This window comes from Ranitomeya imitator, chromosome 4, assembly GCF_032444005.1.
Source record: "Ranitomeya imitator isolate aRanImi1 chromosome 4, aRanImi1.pri, whole genome shotgun sequence".
NCBI classification, from domain to species: domain Eukaryota; kingdom Metazoa; phylum Chordata; class Amphibia; order Anura; family Dendrobatidae; genus Ranitomeya; species Ranitomeya imitator.
Window position 1 is genome coordinate 210906358 of NC_091285.1, and position 21120 is coordinate 210927477.

Consider the following 21120-nt stretch of genomic DNA (forward strand, 5'->3'; position numbering starts at 1 on the left):
CATGGGGAGGTGCCAGCTATTTTCATAGCCTACTTTAAATTTGGACTTCGCAAAAACATTTTATTGCCTCTAAATGTGAGTAAACAAAAATTCTAAGCCAGAGATGGACAAAAATACTGTAAAAGCCCGTGGCCAGGTGAAAAACTGCCATAGACATCAATAGTAAGCAACTCTAAATTAGGCTCTAATTGTAATTCCCTACACGTTTTGGCTACCTGGCTCCTGGAACTTGCTAAGCCCTATCCTAAAACACCAAAAGTAATGTACTTAGCTTACTACTACATTCATACATGTCAATGGTTAATTTAAAGAGACTGAACAGAGGGAAACAAAAAAGCTTGCAGGCTCCACAAAACATGCAATCCAGAGTAAAAAAAGAAAAGGGCTTAAAAAACCAAACAAACATGTTTCCGAGAATTGTATGGGTTTATGTAGCAATAACCACATTATTAAAAGGCAGGCTAGGTCTGAAATGCATCTGCACCTAAAAGTGGAGGCTTAAAGGTCACAACTCAACCCTTCACGAACCAGATCAAATCGATCACATACAGGCAGATTTCGCAGTACGGAGTACCCAGTAATGTGATAACAGCCCTCTTTAAAGCTGAAGAGACCAAATAGAGATTAAACTAGTCTTAATCTATAGCATTCTCATCTTTTGGTATTGAACCTAACAGTACACCAAAGGCCCCTCTCTCATCCAGCGGTAGTTAAAGCCCTTACAGAAAAAAAGCAGTAGGGAAAAAAAAATGCCATAGTGTGGCACAGAAGCCATATTGATAATCATGTGGATAAACACAAGACCAGAAAAAGTGGCCATGTAAGGCATCTAAAAAAACAAAAACAGAAAAAAAACTTCCTATGGCTTATCTGCTGAATGCTATTTTACATGGTTAAAAAAATGAAAAGAAACCAAAATGGTTTTAGTACATTTTGGAAGAGGATCCAGGTTTAAACATTAGGATGTCCGCATGAGAACACAAAAGGCCATTTTTCCCACTGAATCAGCAAGTCGCCTTGTAAAGTGCAGAGTTTATCTCACGGTTGATGGCAAACCAGAAGTCTGTGCAGACGTTACATATAAAGAACTGTTGTCCGATAAGGGTGGGCCTACAGAATTTCCATTGGTTGGGGAGCATCCCAATTTCAGTTTTTCCAAGTATTCTGCATGAACTGGCTTGTGGCACTGCAGGACTTTCAAAGCATCTTCAACTTTAAACCACTCCCTCTTCCTCCCTAAAATCAGAGGAAAAAAAATGCAGAGTTAGACATTATACTCTAAGGGTACTTTCACACTAGCGTTTTTTGTAAATCCGTCACAATGCGTCGTTTTGCAGAAAAAACGCATCCTGCAAAAGTGCTTGCAGGATGCGTTTTTTCCCCATAGACTTCTATTGGCGACGCATTTGCGACGGATTTGCACACTTCGCATCCGTCTTGCGACGGATGCGTCGTGCTTTGGCGGACCGTCGGGAAAAAAAAAAACCCTACATGTAACGTTTTTTTCTCCCGACGGACCGCTTTTTCCGACCGCGCATGCGCGGCCGGAACTCCGCCCCCACCTCCCTGCACCTTACAATGGGGCAGCGGATGCGCCGGAAAAATGCATCCGCTGCACCCATTGTGCAAAGCGTTAAACGCTAGCGTCGGAATCTCTCCCCGACGCATTGCGGGGAGATTCCGACGCTAGTGTGAAAGAAGCCTAAGCTGTAGTGCCGGCCTGAAGGAGACAGACTAAAATCACTGCTGTGAACATGGAGACTGTTCATTTTGGTGAAGTCGGTATAAAATGGACAGACTCCTAAAATGTATAAGTCTACGTTCACATTTGCGCCGCTCCCGGTTGCGTCGGGCGCAGCCGCGGCGACGCACGCGCCATGCGCCCCTATATTTAACATGGGGGCGCATGGACATGCGTTGCATTTGCGTTTTGCGACGCATGCATCGCTGCAGCGCATGAGTCAGGGCGCAGGGAACGCTGCATGATGCAGTTTTTCCTGCGCCCAAAACCATGCAAAAAGCGACGCATGCGTCGCAAAACGCAGCGTTTGTGCATGCGTTCATATTTGCGTTGTGCGTTGCGTCGCCGACGCAGCGCCGCACAACGCAAATGTGAACGTAGCTGAATATTTTTTCATAAAAATGGGAAAGTTATAAAATGTCCTATAAATGTCTGTTCTGTTTCTGATCTAAGGATCAGGGTTGTTAGTGGAGACGAATCTGTGCTGCACTTTATGTACATGCTCAGTAGTGATCAGTGCTGTGGGGTCGTGGATCAGGAGTCAGATTTGGCTTACTGACTCTATAGCCCTGGCTGTGAACACACAATATTCGGCTGATGAATGTACAGGGTATACGAAGTCAAGCTTAGCACCATACAAAACTCTATTGAAGTAAATGGGAGATTAACTGCAGCACCCATCTACATACTGCTGATGACAACAGAACTTGCTAACAGGGTGCCAGACCATCAGGTGCACACACAATGTTATCTCATATTCCTGACCTATGGGAAGCAAAAATCAGAAATTTCCTGCACATTTGCAGCCAAATGCCCTCAAACGCTGCAGGATTTTACAAAAAAACAAAAACAAACAACCTAGTATGAATAGCTGGCCAGGAACTATAGGTATAGGGAGAGACCTGACTCGTTCGTTGTAGTCCCGGTCCAGGTTCTCCCCTTCTCACTTCAGTTGACTAAAAAGGAATATCCACCGCACTCTCAAAGTTGATATATTAAATATACGTCACTGATTGTTACACATCAAAGAGGTATGATCCAGTTGAAACAGCACCTCCATTTTGAGTGCAGACCAATAATGAACTTTGACCACTTCTCTCTATGTACACATGTATGGAGACCTATCAATCACATGGAGAAAGGGCAGGGGTAAGCCGGTAAGTGCTGCGTCAGACAAGGCACGTCTCTCCTTACGGTTCCAAACCAGGTACTGAGTTATGCTTCAGGCAGCATTAATTTAAAAACACGATCCCTTTAAAAGGTTTTTCCATTTTTAGAAAAGTGGACCAGTTCTTATCACAAAGAAATAAATCAGAACTTGCTCTCCATCGGTCCAGCGCCAGACTGTATGTATACTTCAGTGGTCACGATTACAGAGCATACCGTAATGTAAGCTGTAGTTGTGAGGTCAATTGTGCAACCAAAACACAGACCCCTGAGCATTTACCGGTAGACTGAGCTAGACCAAGGGAGAGTGAGTACAATGTCTATTAGTTTATTTTATTACCTGATCGGTTGGAGTCAGTTTTTGTAGAAGTGAAAAACCTGTTGAGAACGCCTTTCAAGGGACAGGAATTTACTCTGATCCCATCCACTGTAGCAGGGTGTCGGTGTATGTTGCAGCTGACACCTGTTGTGGTTTGCACAGGAACGCCTTGAGCCCATGCCATCGTTCAGAATGGTGCCCAAGCTAGTCGCTGCCAAAAGTTTGGAGTGACAAATTTTGCATTTCACAGTTTGTGGCTACAGTGTTTTTAGGTCTTTTACTGAAAGGATTCCATGGTTACTGAAGTAGAATTATAAGCTATTCAGACGCTTTTATACTGTTATGGATAAATACATCAAGTTTATGAAAAGACTCAACAATTACAGGGTTCACCAGGCCTTGCTGGATATCAGTTTCAAGGCCAAATCCTGCCTGATGAAAAATCATTCTTGGAGATTATCACAATTCCCGTGTTTTTGTTTGTCCATCCACTTTTTGAGGATTGACCATAGGTTTTCAATGAGATTGAGATCCGGGGAGTTTCCTGGCCATGAACCTAAAATTTCAAGGTTTTGTTCACTGACCTCTGAGGCTATGTGCACACGTTGTGGATTCTCTGCGGATCCGCAGTGTTTTTTGCGGTGCAGAAACGCTGCAGATCCAGAATTGATTTACAGTACAATGTAAATCCATGAGAAAAAAAAATGCTGTGCACACTTTGCGGAAAATCCGCTGCGGAAACGCTGCGGTTTAAAAGAAGTAGCATGTCACTTTTTTGTGAATCTGCAGCGTTTTAGTACCCATTCCATTATAGAAAACCGCAGGGGTAAAAAAAAAAGCAGCAAATCCGCATGAAAACCGCAGCAAAAACGCACAAAATACGCTGCCGAACCGCCCACAAAAACGCGACAAATCCGCAGGTGCGTTTTCTGCCAGGAGAGGCCAAATCCGCACCAGAAATTCCTAAGCCTAATCCACAACGTGTGCACATAGCCTTAGGCTGCTTTCACACATTAGTTTTTGCAATGGATCCGATTTTTCGACGGATCTGACTAGCTGATCCAGCTAATTGGATCCTAAAAAAAAAAAAAAAAAACGGAATCCATCGCAGGATTCCATCATTTGACGGATCCGGCACCATAGGGTTCCATTATAGCAAACGACAGATGGTGACGGATCCGTGGCTGTCTGTTTTTTCGACTGACAAAAAAAACGTTACTATGTCCGCTCCCCCGAAGAAGCAAGGTTGCGAAACGCACGTTGGGGTCCCTCCTCTCCACGTTTGGGCACAGGTCGGTTCAGTATGCCACATTTCACTTCTTAGTATTTCTTTTTTCCCAGTGTCATTACTTTTTACGCCATGGGAATTTCTGTATAAGCCTCCTGTATATGTTTCAACTTGCTACTATAGCATTTAAGACTTGGTTTATTATGGTACTTACCTATCTGCATTTTGCAAATTCGTATAAATTGTGGCTATATTATTTACCTTTAGCACTGTAATGTGACTATGTATAGAATTCATCTATTCACTCATTCTATAATGTGAATTGTACTAAATAATGTGAGGATCTTCGTGTGGTCTATTGAGACTACAATGGTGGTTACTTTGGCATTACTTTTGCAATATTGTGCCTCTGTATGTGGTTCTAGGCCATTCGCCTGTCATTTCTAATTGTGTCGTTTTAATATTTATTGATTATTGCCGTCTTTATATGGTGTTTTAAGTACACTTTGTAATAAAGAGTTTATAGTACTTTTAGCTTGAGTGTCCAATTTTCTTTTGGGTTTCTATATTGTTTCTTTGGTAGAGCTTATTATATGCCCCTTTTTTTTGGTAAATTAAAATTGTGAGTGAGCCCACTGTTCTGGATGAAAAGCAACATCACACATGAACGGTCTCAGGATGCTTTACAATGGGGGCATGTCGCATTACTCATGGAAGCGCTCACGTTTTCTTCTCTGGTTTATCATGCTTACAAATGTCCCTAATAGTCTGAAGGGGGCTAAATAAGAGAACATAACTTTAGCGAGTCCTCTGTAGTCCAACCCATGTACTTCCTGAAGAGTGTCAGTCTGTCCTTAATGCTTTTCTTGGGAGAGAAGCTTCTTTGGTGTCCTTATTGATGCCAGGCCAGCCTTCAAAACCATTAACCTCACTCTGCATGCAGATGTACAGATACCTGCCTGCTACCATTCCCTGAGCAAGCTCTGCACTGGTGTTAGGACTGTCTCCTAAGGATCGGTTTAACATTTGTTGAACTCTCTTGGTGGCCTTGAAGCCTTCATCACAGGAATGGAACCTCTCTCTGATGTTCTTGATGATCCAATAAATGGTTGATTTATGGACAATATTACAAGTAGCAATGTCTTTGCCTATAAAGCCCTATTAATGCAAAGCACTGATGACTGCATATTTCCTTGGAGGTAAACATGGTTAGCAGAAGACGACAAGGATTTCGAACAGCCCCTTTTCATAGCTATCTGTCCGCTCTTCTAATTCAATCAACATAACAGTGATATCAGATGCCTTATGCTTGAAAACACTTTTCCTGAGTTAAAGAGAAGCTCACTGATATGATGTAGGAAGATGATTTACTGGTAAGGCAAAAATTCAGTGGAATGATTCTACAATTTATCTGATCATGCTTCCTAATCTAGAGTTAATGCAAACTGTCACTATAAATAATGAAGTAGCAAACTTTATGAAAACCAAAATGTGTCGGCCTCAAAAGTTTTGGCCATGACTACTTGCTCTTAATGCACAGTCAGCTTGATCCATTTAAACTCCTGACCTAGGTCTGTAATGTAAAACGTATGGCATAGACAAGTGTAAACTTTCAGCATGAACGATAAATGGTCACATATTCCTGTCATTACCATGTAATGGACATCTTTGCCATAAATGTGTGGTGTTATCCAGAGAGTAGATGAGTGGTATGGAGAGCCAGGCCTAAAGGGTAGCACAACAACCGGTACTTGCCTATATTCACAGAATCCTCCCAGTCTTCCAGAACCTCGGTGACAGTGAGTATGTATACATATGTCCTATGCTTTCTGTCTTGATTCTGCTTAAAAAAGAGACAAAAAATATATATCTAGTATAATAAAGCAGGGCAGACATGTTTACCTCATATAATGCAAAAAATTAAGAACGCAAAACCGAGCTACATTAAAATGTTTGGCTATAAATGCCGGTCCAGAGGTTGCAGTAGAGGCAAATATAGGGTGGTGACACTGATTTCAGACCTCGGTTTACCTGCTCTGTGGTTTTGAAGAAATACAGATTTTGTCAGGTGCAGAACTCATGAGGAAAGAGTCTGCAAAAAGGTGAGCACAGAATCCTCCGTATTTACCACCTGGAAGCCTACGACTCCCTCCAACATTGACTGACAGCCAGCTGTATACGACCGTAAGAGGGAAGGCAGTCAGCAGTGGCCAGGGAGTGGCATTGAGGGCTTGGAGTGGTGCTCTCGCTCTGCAACTCATGAATACAATGCCCTTGCTGCAAGTAATTAAGTACACATTTTTCCAAAAGGACATAACCAACACACAACAGTGCTGAATGCAGATTTCAGGAGAATCAGCAGCCTTTAGATATTGAGAGAGAATGAACTGTTGTACTTTGGACATGCTACAACCATTATCTCAATCATTACGAGCATGGAGGATTACAGGAAGAAACAGATGTAAATACTTTTATGCCCCACAAAGACAGAAGTATTCTAAGAGAGATACATTTATTGGCTAACCAGAACAATGACATTTGCAAGCTTTCAGAGCACCTTCGTCAGGAAGGTTTACAAATGAATTGCTGGGAGAATATAACATTTAAGAGATATTACAGGAGGAGATTTGTGCATGGGCTGGATAGCTTCTAAACATAAGCTATGGAGAGGTGGTGGGACTGATGGCTTTGGAGTTTGGTAATCTGGAGTCAGTGTGAATTGTGTCCATGTAGAGCAGGAATGGGGAACCTCACGATGACCTTTTATCCGACACACAGGCAGATTCCCAGGGACTGCAGTGCTTGGGCCACAAGCTGTACTATGAAGGCCACTGGCCCATTAATTTCTTCTTGCTCTGAGTACGAGGACGCAGTGTTCACTACTGAACGATGAGGCGCATGCAATGAGGGATGACCTCCTGACCCCTGTGCCCGGATGTATTTTGTAGGCTGAGTTAGGGTATGTTTCCATGGGCTGGATTACATCTGGATTGAACGCTACGTACAACCCGCAGCGTCCAGATGTTACAGCACAGTGGAGGGGATTTTATGAAATGCGAACACGCATCGGGCGGCCCTGCGTTTACGGACATGTGGCGCGTCTTTTTGAAACGCAGCATGTCTGTTTACCTTGCGGCGACGCTCTGTCGCTGCAAGGTAAATCACAGGGCCCTTTTTATGGGGTGTGGTGATTCCGGATGTGTACAGTGAACACATCCGGAATCACCACGCGTACAGAAAGGGACGGCGCTTTGGCCGGCAATACGGACCATGGACACGCACCCTTAGCGTGCACTTTGCATGGCCCCAGAAGGATGATATAAATATCGAAATGGCCCTTGGCAGAAAGAAATTAAAAAAAAACAAAAAAACTTCCAACTCTGATGTAGAGAGTCATAAATCCAATTGTTAGATTGAGTACTATTGGTAAAGGAGTTGTCTAGTCAAAAACTACTTGTGAATTCTAATATCGAGTGCAATATGCATACTCCCGGTCACATTCAGATGAGATGGCTGTAGACTAGCACAATGTAAGTATCGCGTGAGGCTGGAAACCGTCTAGTTTGTACACTATCATGTACACCACACTGGAGGATGTGCATGAGAAGACATCCATGATCTTTAGCCCTAATTTGTGTTTGGGGTGCGGACTGTATTTGTTGATAATATGTAGGTACAAGTACGGTCTGGTTTTATGACCCACTACATGTACACTTCACACCTCCACTAGACTGACCCATTACCAAACTCCTAGGCCATCATTTCCAGCACCTCGCCATTTGTAAGAACCTTAATTTTATAACCTTGGCTCATCTTCAGGAGACATCACCCCATTCACAAATTATTATTATTTATTATTATAGCACCCTTTTTTCCATGGCGCTTTACATGTGAGGAGGGGTATACATAATAAAAACAAGTACAATAATCCTGAACAATACAAGTCACAACTGTTACAGGAGGAATGAGGACCCTGCCCGCGAAGGCTCACCATCTACAAGATGTCCTGTTGTAACATCTCAAATATTGTGCTCATGCCTGAGTAATTAATTTCTCAACTTGCACGATGAAGGAATTGCTCTGAATGCTGCATATATATATTTCTGGTTAGCCAATAAAGGTATCTATCACTCCTTTAACACTTTTCTTTGGGCATGAAAGCATTTTCATCGATTTTTCTGGCTAACAGTACCACAATATCATTTTTTATTGTACATCAGGAAGGAACTGACAAACAAAACAACTGAAAGGACATACAGTACAAAGTAAAAATAAAACAAACAGTTCACACAGCACCATCAGGGGTCGCTTCAATAATGTCCCTCCAGCAAAGCTGTAGCTGTTGACATTACTCCAGCAAACAAATCACTGAAATCAGAATGTACAGTGTCACTATCAGTATAAAGGGTAAAGGTACCGTCACATTAAGCGACGCTGCAGCGATCTAGACAACGATGCCGAACGCTGCAGCGTCGCTGGAGAGCTGTCACATAGACAGCTCTCCAGCGACCAACGATGCCGAAGTCCCTGGGTAACCAGGGTAAACATCGGGTTACTAAGCGCAGGGCCGTGCTTAGTAACCCGATGTTTACCCTGGTTACCATTGTAAAAGTAAAAAAAACAAAAACTACATACTTACATTCCTGTCGCGTCCCCGGCCTCAGCTTCCCTGCACTGTGTAAGCGCGCTGGCCAGAAAGCAGAGCGGTGACGTCACCGCTGTGCTTTGCTTTACGGCCGGCCGGCGCTGACACTGGGGGACGCAGGGAAGCTGACGCTGAGGAACGTGACAGGAATGTAAGTATGTAGTGGTTTTTTTTTTTCTACTTTTACAATGGTAACCAGGGTAAACATCGGGTTACCAAGCGCGGCCCTGCGCTTAGTAACCCGAGGTTTACCCTGGTTACCAGTGAAGACATCGCTGAATCGGCGTCACACACACAGATTCAGCTATATCAGCGGGTGATCCAGCGACAAAATAAAGTCCTGGACTTTCCCCAGCGACCAACGATCTCCCAGCAGAGGCCTGATCGTTGGTCGCTGTCACGCATAACGATTTAGTTAACGATATCGTTGCTACGTCACAAAAAGCAACGATATCGTTATGTGTGACGGTACCTTAAGGGTATGTGTCCACGTTCAGGATTGCATCAGAATTTGGTCAGGATTTTACATCAGTATTTGTAAGCCAAAACCAGGAGTGGGTGATAAATACAGAAGTGGTGCATATGTTTCTATTATACTTTTCCTCTAATTCTTCCACTCCTGGTTTTGGCTTACAAATACGGATGAAAAACCCTGACCAAATCCTGATGCAATCCTGAACGTGGACACATACCCTAAGTTGACACAGGACGTTTTTGCTGCTTTTTTATGCTAATTTTCAGCTGCTTTTTACAATACGAGCAAAGCCTATGAGATTTCAGAACGCTCATGCACACACATTGGGTTTTTGTGTGATCAGTATTTTGTGCTTTGCTGCTTTTTTTTTTTTTTTTTTTACATAGAGCATGTCACTTCTTTCAGCGTTTTTGCTGCGTTTTTTCACCCATTAACTGGAATGGGTGCTGAAAATAATGCAAAAACGCAGGTATCATTTGCTGCGTTTTTGCTTCTGAAAATCCAAGGACATTCGCATGCATGGACAAAGAGGAAAAAACGCACCAAAAAAACGCACCAAATACGCACCTAAACCTGCTTTTTTGACGCAGCTTCTTTCCTGCCAAGAAGATCAGGTTTTACTGCAGAGAAAAAAAAAGAAGCAAAAACGCCCTGTGCGAACTTACCCTAAAGGGTGCTGGCATTCTATGCAAGATCTACAAAAACCTACTGGATCAATGGTCCACAGAACCACTTCTCAGATAGAATAACCCCAATATTCACCATATTGAGTTTTTTTTTTTTTTCAACTAAAAATGAAACCATTTCAATGGACCGTTTTATTTGTGCCTCATAGACCATTACTTATATTCATTCCAGTAATGTCCATTTACGGTTTCAAGACATTAAGGTGCCTGAAAATACAACTAAAGTACACTTACCTCAAATATTCCCAGGAGTCTACCTAACTTCCCCTTTACACCAGCCTGTATAAAGAAAAAAAAATCATTTACAAAAAAAATGTACAGTTTGTGCATTTTTTTCATGAGTAAAATGAAGCTACTAAAGAATTAAAAGCTGCTAAATGGGGTGTCCATTGCTGTTGACATCTGCATTGGGAGGCGGGATGATGCTGCATCTGCACATACGTGTGCCCTACTCATTATAGGGGATGTCCACTACTAGGATAACCCCTTCTGGAATTAGTTTGGCCCAGATACAATAATAAAGCCTATACTCCTCTCCCGTGCTGGTGCCGTTGCAGAGGTGTCAGCACTTGCAGTCCCAGAACGATCATGCAATGTTTTTACACATGGCGCCCAATCAGCGCTGACGTCACTGTCTCCGCCTTCGTACGAATTGAAACATCAACAGGAAATCCGGGAAGCAGCTGACCCCCAGTTTCTTCATCATGTTCAATCCGTACAAAGGCGGAGACAGTGACGCCAGCGCTGATTGAGCGCCATGTGTCAAAACACTGCAAGAGCTCCGGGACCGCGAATGCTGACACCACTGGAAAGTCGCCAGCACAGGAGGAGAGTATAGGTTTTTTATTCTATTGGGGCCAAACATTTAGTTCAAGAAGGGGTTGTCCTAGTAGTACTGGACAACCCCTTTAAAGTGACAAAACAATGACAATACCTAGAAAGGGAAATCCCTCAAAAACTGATGAAAAGACAAGAGTAAAATTGTCTGGGAAGCTGGCAAGACTCCTACAGCAACATTAAGGGAGCTGCAGAAATTTCTGGCAAGTACTGATTGTGTACTGCATGTGACAATCTCCCGTATTCTTCATATGTCTTGCCTATGGGGGAGAGTGGCAAGACGGAAAATGTAGGGTTGTTGTCATGCTGAAAGGGAAATCTGTCATCACATCTGACCCATCTAAACTACTAATATGGGCACACAGGTTACAGAATGCTGATAAATGTCCTACGTGTGTCATATCAGATGTGCTGTTGCTGAGAATTCATCTGTTAACACTTTATATAAATGACATCTTCCGCAGTAACAGCCGCATCGTTGCTAAGCATGCGTGGGAATAGCGGTGATGTGTATGTCACTTGCGCAGGTGCAGTTCATGGTCATGAACCTCGCCTGCACAAAAATACAGAGGGATGATATACAACAGATATGTTGGAAAGCACAAACGGTGTGAGACATGTCCACTGCCTCTGTCAGCACCACGAAGTATACACAGATGTTAATTTCACCGCACTCCTGATGCGATAGCATCGGGCCTATTTCTAGTTTTAAGTATAAGAGGGAGTTACGAGTGTGATTGTTACCACTGTTACGACAATGACCGTAAATATACCTACAAATCAACAAAAGAAAGGCTTTGTTAGAAGATGATCAAAGTCTTGGAATTGCCCCGCTAAAGCCAAACCTGAATCCACTTAAAAATCTGCGGAGTAACTAATGAGTAGAGATGAGCGAGTCTTTCAAGGTTTGGTTCATGTCCCAATGTTCGTCAAACACCCCTGGACACCACTGAATTCAATGGGAGGCAAAACCAAAACGCACATACCACATCTTAAGGGGGGCCAAAAAGCATCCCAAACAGATCAAATTAGGGGCAGACACCAGGAAAATTGGCATAAACCTACCCAGAGTACAAATAGTATAATTGCGCAGCATGGATGCATGGGACAGGGCTTAGATCAGCATTTATAGCTGAAACATTGATCAGGTGGATGAATGACTGGTGTAAACCTGGTGCTCTGACAGGTCTGCCAAATTCAAAAACACACATGGAGAACCAACTTTGAGTCCAAATATTTCCAAAAATAAGGGGCAGACAACAGGAAAAGTGTCATCAATTGATCCACAGTAAGAATTTGATAATGGCAGTCAGGCATGTGCCATGTATGAGGGACTGAGCCAGCATTTACAGCTTTGAATTAAAGTTTCAATTAAGATGAGGTGGGCGAGGGGCCTATGTAAGCCTGCTTTACTGGGCGCCCTAATACCTCATGCAACAGCTCAAACTGCTTTATTGCTCAGTAGAGATGAGTGAATTTGCTCGGGTTGCTATAGCTCTTGCCTAAAACTGCAGAGGGAACCCAGCTTCCTGGATTGCGCCATCTCATCAGCTGATCGGCGCCGCAGCTGCATGTGTCGCAGTCACGACACATGCATGGAGAGCCCAACAAACAGAGAGAGAACGCTGGCTGCTGGGCATGACAGGCGAGCTAAGGCCACTCTTCCATTTTTGAAGACCAAAATGCAAAAGGGTCCAAATTCCTCCAGATGGCATTTATATTGAGCTTGAGATACTCCTGCACCATCCTCTCCAGTTGTTCACAACGTGTCAGACTTGTACTCTGTTCTGCTGGTGCATGGGCTGGTCTAAAAAAAATGTGTGAAACGACTCACAGAAATTGCTTATGCCACATATGCTGCTGCAAATTTTTTTTCGTTGACGACTCGACATTCCTGGGATTGGAAGTCTACCACATTGTGTGCCTACCACTATTAAGATAGTCTTCAAGCGTGTTTTGTTACTCCAGCATGTGCGCGTCCCTTTTCCGGGGAAAAAGCATCTGGCAAAATGTGCTCTTGTACCGTGGATCTAACAGAGTGGCAACCCAGTAGTCAGCACTATTTCTAATCCCAACAATACGGGCATCATGTTGTATATAGTGCAGCAAGAAGGCACTCGTGTCCGGCGCATCCATGAGGTCCAAGTCCATGGTGTGTTGGTGGCAAGGTAACACAAGCTTGCTTCCTCCTCATCTCCTTACTGCTGCGCACCCATAACCTCTTCCTCCTCTATGGGAGGTGGAGCCGCATATTCATGACTAATGAGCTGTACCATGTGACCGCTCAGTACAGGAAGAAGATGCAGTGCTGGAAGAAGCAGGGACTGCAGGGACCGCGCCGGGAGTAGGTAAGTATAACTAGACAGCCCCCGCTCCCCTCCCCTGCCGACCCCCGGGTATGACTCGAGTATAAGCCAAGAGGGGGACTTTCAGCCCAAAAAAAAATGGGCTGAAAATCTCGGCTTATACTCGAGTATATACGGTAATTAAAATGTATCAATGCAATGTTTGCACTGTTTTCAAACATTTCTATATGAAAAATATTATGTATTTTCTTACAAATGTATATATTTACCACTAGGGAAAACATTTTCCGTTTTAGACCTCGAGCATCTATAGTAGTACTACCGGTTTTACTGTTCGGTGGAAAATTGGGGCCGTAACTGCTGACATCACCATTTCCCTCCCCTTTTGGGTGGTCTAGTATCCCTGGGGCAGAATGAAGAGCAGCATCACAGAGCACCGCCATTTTGTGGGTGACTGCCCTGTGATCTGCTATCACCAGCAGTTACTGTCTCTCTCTCTCCCATCAGTCTCTCTCACCCAGATGACATGATTCTCTCACCCCCCTCCACAACTCCTGGCCATTCACTGCAGCTCCTTATCTCATCTTAGGAAGGGATGAATCACAACTCCTGCAGAGCAGCTGACAGCCCCTGCTCCTATAATGCTAATGGTACACTGTATCTCCTTGATGTCTCTGCTATTCTGCCCATACTTTTCTCCTGCATTTTACTCCCATCAACAATCAATCTAGGATCTGCTCTGCTGGAAGCAATACTGATTATGTTGGCAGATCGGAGGGCTCTTTGAATATGGCAGTTGAACACTCCCACAACTCTGAATGGTGCAGCCCACAGAGGCGTGCCCAGGCGTGACAGTTCCATTACAATATATGGAGTCAGAGTTTGTCTGATATCTCCTATGACCATGGGGTGCCGTATTATGACACTGAAAGTGTCATGCTGCTACTGTGAAAACAAGATGTCAGCCCCCAGTGCCTTCTTTAAACTCATATAACACAAGAAATATGTTTCAAATGCATTCAAAACTTGGTTATAACAGCATGTTATGCTACATTACATTTATTAATGATCTACCAACGCAGTACCATCCCTTTAACAGCCGCAGGTGGAGCGGAACTGCGCCTGCGGCTGTTAAATGACACTCTTCATTTCTGACATTTAAAATGAGCTGGCAGGGAGGAGAGTCATTCTATGCTTCCATTGGCGCGCCTGTGACATCTTCGCAGGGCATACCACTGATGGGTTGCCATGACAGCCAGAGGTCTGCTGAAGAGATCTTGATTTTGGCTATACATAGTGCATCTGTATAGCACAAGTGATCAGACAATCGCAGCTTCAAGTCCCTTAAGAAGACTGTTAAATACAGAATAAAATTAAAAATGTTTTTCGAAAGAAAACACAGCCACAAAAGTGGAAACCACTCCCCTTTTGCAACAGTAAAAATAAAATAAAAACATTTGGTATCACTGCATTTGTAAATAAGTCTGATCTACCAAAATAATAAGTAACGTATTTTTCGAATTATAACACGTACTTGGGGGAAGGGGGGGAGGGGCGGTTCCTGAGATCTCAATCTGCGCATGCGCCACCCCCGTTGGCTATTTGTGCCTAATTCCACCGCAGTGAAAACAATGGAAAGTGTTGGCACTCCGCCAACATTATCTGAATTCTGAAAAAATTCCAATTTTTTAAATAAACATATGTAACAAAAAACACGATTCAAAGAATGGGTACGGTAATTTTTGAGTGATCGCTTCCTTTTAATAGACAACACTATTAAAAAAGGTCTTGTTTTAATGCTGTCACAATGAAACAATATGCTGGGTTTTCTTAAGTTAATAGATAACTGATTTATCAGCAGTTTGAGTATATGCTTATCTAATTCTAAACACTACAAGGTTAAAAAAAAGCTATCTAATCAAGGTCATGCTTGTGGCAAATGCAGAGCATAAAAGACCAAAGAAAAGAAAAAAAACCTTGGATCTCCATTGCTTCTGTAAGGTTTCCTTCTCTACATTATTGTGGTACGGGTCAACAAACTTGATATCAACAATACTAGCTCACTGGAGTCAATGGCTTTATTTTATCTTTTGAGGTAAAGGAAATGTAAAATGTCAGGTGAACATAAACACACGATTTCACAACACCCACATCAATAAAGAGCGTCTCAGAGATAAGGAAAAGCTTTTTACAATACCTCTTCATACACTTCTCTCACTGCAGCTCCACCGGGCTCCTCCTCTGGCTCCATTCCTCCGCCTGGTACAATCCATTGATCTGGGTAACGACTGCTGCTGACCAAGAGGATCTGGAAGATTGTCAACACATTGCAACACTGTCAATCCTAATTGGTGCCTACAAAACACACACACAGACCCCTCATGGCAAAAATTGTAAGCTTTTGATGTAGAGGCCTTTCACCTAAAACAACTGGACCTAAGGCTATGTGCCCAGGTTGCGGATTTGCCTGCGGATCTGCAGCAGTTTTCCATGCGTTGTACAGTACCATGTAAATCTATGGAAAACCAAATCCGCTGTGCACATGCTGCGGAAAATTCCGCGCGGAAACTATGCGATTTATTTTCTGCAGCATGTCAATTCTTTGTGCGGATTCCGCAGCGTTTTACACCTGCTCCTCAATAGGAATCCGCAGGGGAAATCCGCACAAAAACTGCACTAAATCCACAGGTAAAATGCAGGGTGTTTTACCTGTGGATTCTGCGGGGAGGAATCCGCAACGTGTGCACATACCCTAAACGTCAGCTCAGTGACTGGATCTGCCTGTGCACTAAGGATTATAGCAGTTTCTGAACGATTTGAAACCAATTAACATAAAATACCACCAGATGTAGCTTGAACACAGCAAACAAATTGGTATGATGTGTTGGATATTTTGGGTTGCTGCTAAATGTAGTCACTGCCATTTCTGAGAAATCTGGTAGTAAGTATCAGCTTGCCACTAACGGGCATAGAACAATGCCATAAAGGCCCATTTAGACAGGTTGATGATAGGGGAACAAGCATTCATAGGAACTCTCGACTGTCAGCCTGTCTGGCTGGCAAACCACGCAAAGAACAAGCAAAACTGTATCTTTTGAGGTGTAATGATTTTTAAGCAAGCTTACAAATAATGTTCTCGGCAGACATTGTCCTTTGTTAATAGGAGATGTGCTGCCGATTTAACACGATAACCTATGAGCACAGAATGATCGCATCAATCGTTCTATGTGCCTTGATCATTTGTCCACCAAGCAACCGCTGATTGGCGTGCATGTAACGTGCAGGTACGGCTATATGAGGATTGTCATTTTGGAAGAGTATTGATTTTCATAACAACTTAAGTGACTATTTCACTAGGCCACCAACCAACAGCAACGGGTGGTCATTATATATGATCACGTTAGTAACCTCAGTGGGACATATATAGTTACAGTGGGGCAAAAAAGTATTTAGTCAGTCAGCAATAGTGCAAGTTCCACCACTTAAAAAGATGAGAGGCGTCTGCAATTTACATCATAGGTAGACCTCAACTATGCGAGACAAACTGTGAAAAAAAAAATCCAGAAAATCACATTGTCTGTTTTTTTAACATTTTATTTGCATATTATGGTGGAAAATAAGTATTTGGTCAGAAACAAAATTTCATCTCAATACTTTGTAATATATCCTTTGTTGGCAATGACAGAGGTCAAACGTTTTCTGTAAGTCTTCACAAGGTTGCCACACACTGTTGTTGGTATGTTGGCCCATTCCTCCATGCACATCTCCTCTAGAGCAGTGATGTTTTTGGCTTTTCACTTGGCAACACGGACTTTCAACTCCCTCCAAAGGTTTTCTATAGGGTTGAGATCTGGAGACTGGCTAGGCCACTCCAGGACCTTGAAATGCTTCTTACAAAGCCACTCCTTCGTTGCCCTGGTGGTGTGCTTTGGATCATTGTCATGTTGAAAGACCCAGCCACGTTTCATCTTTAATGCCCTTGCTGATGGAAGGAGGTTTGCACTCAAAATCTCACGATACATGGCCCCATTCATTCTTTCATGTACCCGGATCAGTCGTCCTGGCCCCTTTGCAGAGAAACAGCCCCAAAGCATGATGTTTCCACCACCATGCTTTACAGTAGGTATGGTGTTTGATGGATGCAACTCAGTATTCTTTTTCCTCCAAACACGACAAGTTGTGTTTCTACCAAACAGTTCCAGTTTGGTTTCATCAGACCATAGGATATTCTCCCAAAACTCCTCTGGATCATCCAAATGCTCTCTAGCAAACTTCAGACGGGCCCGGACATGTACTGGCTTAAGCAGTAGGACACGTCTGGCACTGCAGGATCTGAGTCCATGGTGGCGTAGTGTGTTACTTATTGTAGGCCTTGTTACATTGGTCCCAGCTCTCTGCAGTTCATTCACTAGGTCCCCCCGCGTGGTTCTGGGATTTTTGCTCACCGTTCTTGTGATCATTCTGACCCCACGGGGTGGGATTTTGCGTGGAGCCCCAGATCGAGGGAGATTATCAGTGGTCTTGTATGTCTTCCATTTTCTAATTATTGCTCCCACTGTTGATTTCTTCACTCCAAGCTGGTTGGCTATTGCAGATTCAGTCTTCCCAGCCTGGTGCAGGGCTACAATTTTGTTTCTGGTGTCCTTTGACAGCTCTTTGGTCTTCACCATAGTGGAGTTTGGAGTCAGACTGTTTGAGGGTGTGCACAGGTGTCTTTTTATACTGATAACAAGTTTAAACAGGTGCCATTACTACAGGTAATGAGTGGAGGAAAGAGGAGACTCTTAAAGAAGAAGTTACAGGTCTGTGAGAGCCAGAAATCTTGATTGTTTGTTTCTGACCAAATACTTATTTTCCACCATAATATGCAAATAAATTGTTAAAAAAACAGACAATGTGATTTTCTGGATTTTTTTTTCTCAGTTTGTCTCCCATAGTTGAGGTCTACCTATGATTTAAATTACAGACGCCTCTCATCTTTTTAAGTGGTGGAACTTGCACTATTGCTGACTGACTAAATACTTTTTTGCCCCACTGTATGTAATGGCAGAAACCGGCTGACGGACTAAGCGACTACAAATCAATGCCATTTAAGTCACCCATGTTTATACATGTCACAACATCAGCGAACATTCCAGCAATAATCCCCCAACACTGTGTGTATATAATCATGACAAGCAAGGTAACAGACAACCCATACAGTAACAACCAACTCTAAAACACAGATACAGAACCGTGAGAAAGGGATAAAAAAGGCAGAGGAAAGAAGTGATGGATCCAAAACTGCCCCAGCCAAGAACTTGGGGGTGAGGCAATAATCACATCTTTACAGGTCTCCTGACAAGTCTATTTTAGGAAATACGTGACCCAGAAAATCACAATTCTTTTTTGTATGACACCATTCCAGTGGATAGTTTGTCCCTGCAGTCTTAAGGTACCGTCACATTTAGCGACGCCGCAGCGATATAGACAACGATGCCGATCGCTGCAGCGTCGCTGTTTAGGTCGTTGTGTGGTCGCTGGAGAGCTGTCACACAGACAGCTCTCCAGCGACCAACGATCCTGAAGTCCCCGGGTAACCAGGGTAAACATCGGGTTACTAAGCGCAGGGCCGCGCTTAGTAACCCGATGTTTACCCTGGTTAACATTGTAAATGTAAAAAAAAACAAACACTACATATTCACATTCCGGTGTCTGTCACGTCCCTCGCCGTCACCTTCCCGCACTGACTGTCAGCGCCGGCCATAAAGCAGAGCACAGCGATAACGTCACCACTCTGCTCTGCTTTACGGCCGTCCGGCGCTGACGCCGGGGGACAGACACCGGAATGTAAGTATGTACGGTTTGGTTTTTTTAAACTTTTACAATGGTAACCAGGGTAAACATCGGGTTACTAAGCGCGGCCCTGCGCTTAGTAACCCGATATTTACCCTGGTTACCAGTGAACACATCGCTGGATCGGCGTCACACACGCCGATCCAGCAATGACAGCGGGTGATCAGCTTCCAAAAAAAAGGTCCTGATCATTCCCAGTGACCAACGATCTCCCAGCAGGGGCCTGATCGTTGGTCGCTGTCACGCATAACGATTTCGTTAACGATATCGTTGCTACGTCACAAAAAGCAATGATATCGTTAACAAAATCTTTATGTGTGAAGGTACATTTACACTACCCATTTGACAAGGAAATGGTCACAGGCAAATGTTTCTGTCTAAATTTCATTCCGGAATTAAGGTACCTTCACACTAAGCAACTTTAGAACAACAACGATAGCGATCCGTGACGTTGCAGCGTCCTGGATAGCGATATCGTTGTGTTTGACACGCAGCAGCGATCTGGATCCTGCTGTGACATCGCTGGTCGGAGCTAGAAGGCCAGCACCTTATTTCTTTGCTGGATCACCCGCTGACATCGCTGAATTGGCGTGTGTGATGCCGATCCAGCGATGTATTCACTTGTAACCAGGGTAAACATCGGGTTACTAAGCGGGGCCGCGCTTAGTAACCAGATATTTACCCTGGTTACCATTGTAAATGTAAAAAAAACAAAAACACTACATACTTACATTCCGGTGTCTGTCGCATCCCCTGGCGTTAGATTTCCTGCACTGTGTCAGCGCCGGCCGGCCGTAAAGCAGAGCACAGCGGTGACGTCACCGCTCTGCTTTACGGCCGGCGCTTACAAAGTGCAGGAAAGCTAACGCCGGGGGACGCGACAGACACCGGAATGTATGTAGTGTTTTTTTGTTTTTGTTTTTTTTTACATTTACAATGGTAACCAGGGTAAACATCGGGTTACTAAGCGTGGCCCTGCGCTTAGTAACCCGATGTTTACCCTGGTTACCGGCATCGTTGGTCGCTGGAGAGCTGTCTGTGTGACAGCTCTCCAGCGACCAAACAGCGACGCTGCAGCGATCAACATCGTTGTCTATATCGCTGCAGCGTCGCTTAATGTGACGGTACCTTAACAGTGAACACAACACCACAGTTATAATGAAGATGCTCCGCTATTGTTATTTTATAGGGAATGCAAGCAGAAGAACAGATGGGTTGTCTGTGAAGGGAATCGGTCACCTCCAAAAATGCCATTTAGCTTGGCAAATAGTGATAATTTGGAGGCATTTCTATCATTGCTTGGAGGCTTATTGGAAACATGGTTACAGGGAGAAAAGGAAGTTATATTCTCTCTGTAGCCAATGGCTTCCACTCATTGGGTGGTGCCGGCGGCTGTTACAGCCAATGCTCGCTACACAGCCACTGCGTTGTAATCGCTACCCCAAAAAATATAGTGAAGAAGCATGCAAACACTACGGGATCACCAAATAAAAACTATTATAAACCAAAGGGGAACATGAAAAAAACTAAAACATATTAAACACTGAGCAACCAACAAGGTGTGCCTATAATGGGGCCATCACCTGCACTGATACAACAGAAAAGGAAGAGCATGCAAAAGCCACGGTGGGGAAAAGAAGATATTCAAAAGGACACAATAGCCTTATGATATAATAACCCATATGAATACATACATATGAATACCTAAAAAGCTTAACAGAGTTAGCTCAATATGAAGATGCAAGAATTATACCCAATAGACGCATTACCCAACTAGTTTTGAAGGCACAGCAAGAAGAAATAATCATGGAAGTATCGCATAAGGCGGGTATATGAAATGGAAACGAGGGAATTAGATGGGAAATGGGGAAAGTCACAGAC

General features: G+C 43.6%; 1 protein-coding gene across 2 annotated transcripts in view; it reads right to left on the reverse strand.

The window, feature by feature from the left end:
• Positions 1-407: 407 nt before the first annotated feature.
• The window catches only part of NUDT4 (nudix hydrolase 4), a 68382-nt gene continuing 47669 nt past the window's right edge, over positions 408-21120 (reverse strand). The window contains exons 2-5 of one of the 2 annotated variants that reach the window (XM_069764359.1): positions 15602-15712; positions 10496-10540; positions 6211-6295; positions 408-1236 (exon numbers count right to left, since the gene is read on the reverse strand). In XM_069764359.1, the coding sequence (XP_069620460.1) occupies positions 1034-1236; positions 6211-6295; positions 10496-10540; positions 15602-15712 (444 nt within the window). In that variant the 3' untranslated portion in view covers positions 408-1033. Of the gene's footprint in view, positions 1237-6210; positions 6299-10495; positions 10541-15601; positions 15713-21120 lie in introns of both variants that reach the window. The other variant, XM_069764360.1, reaches the window with a different exon arrangement.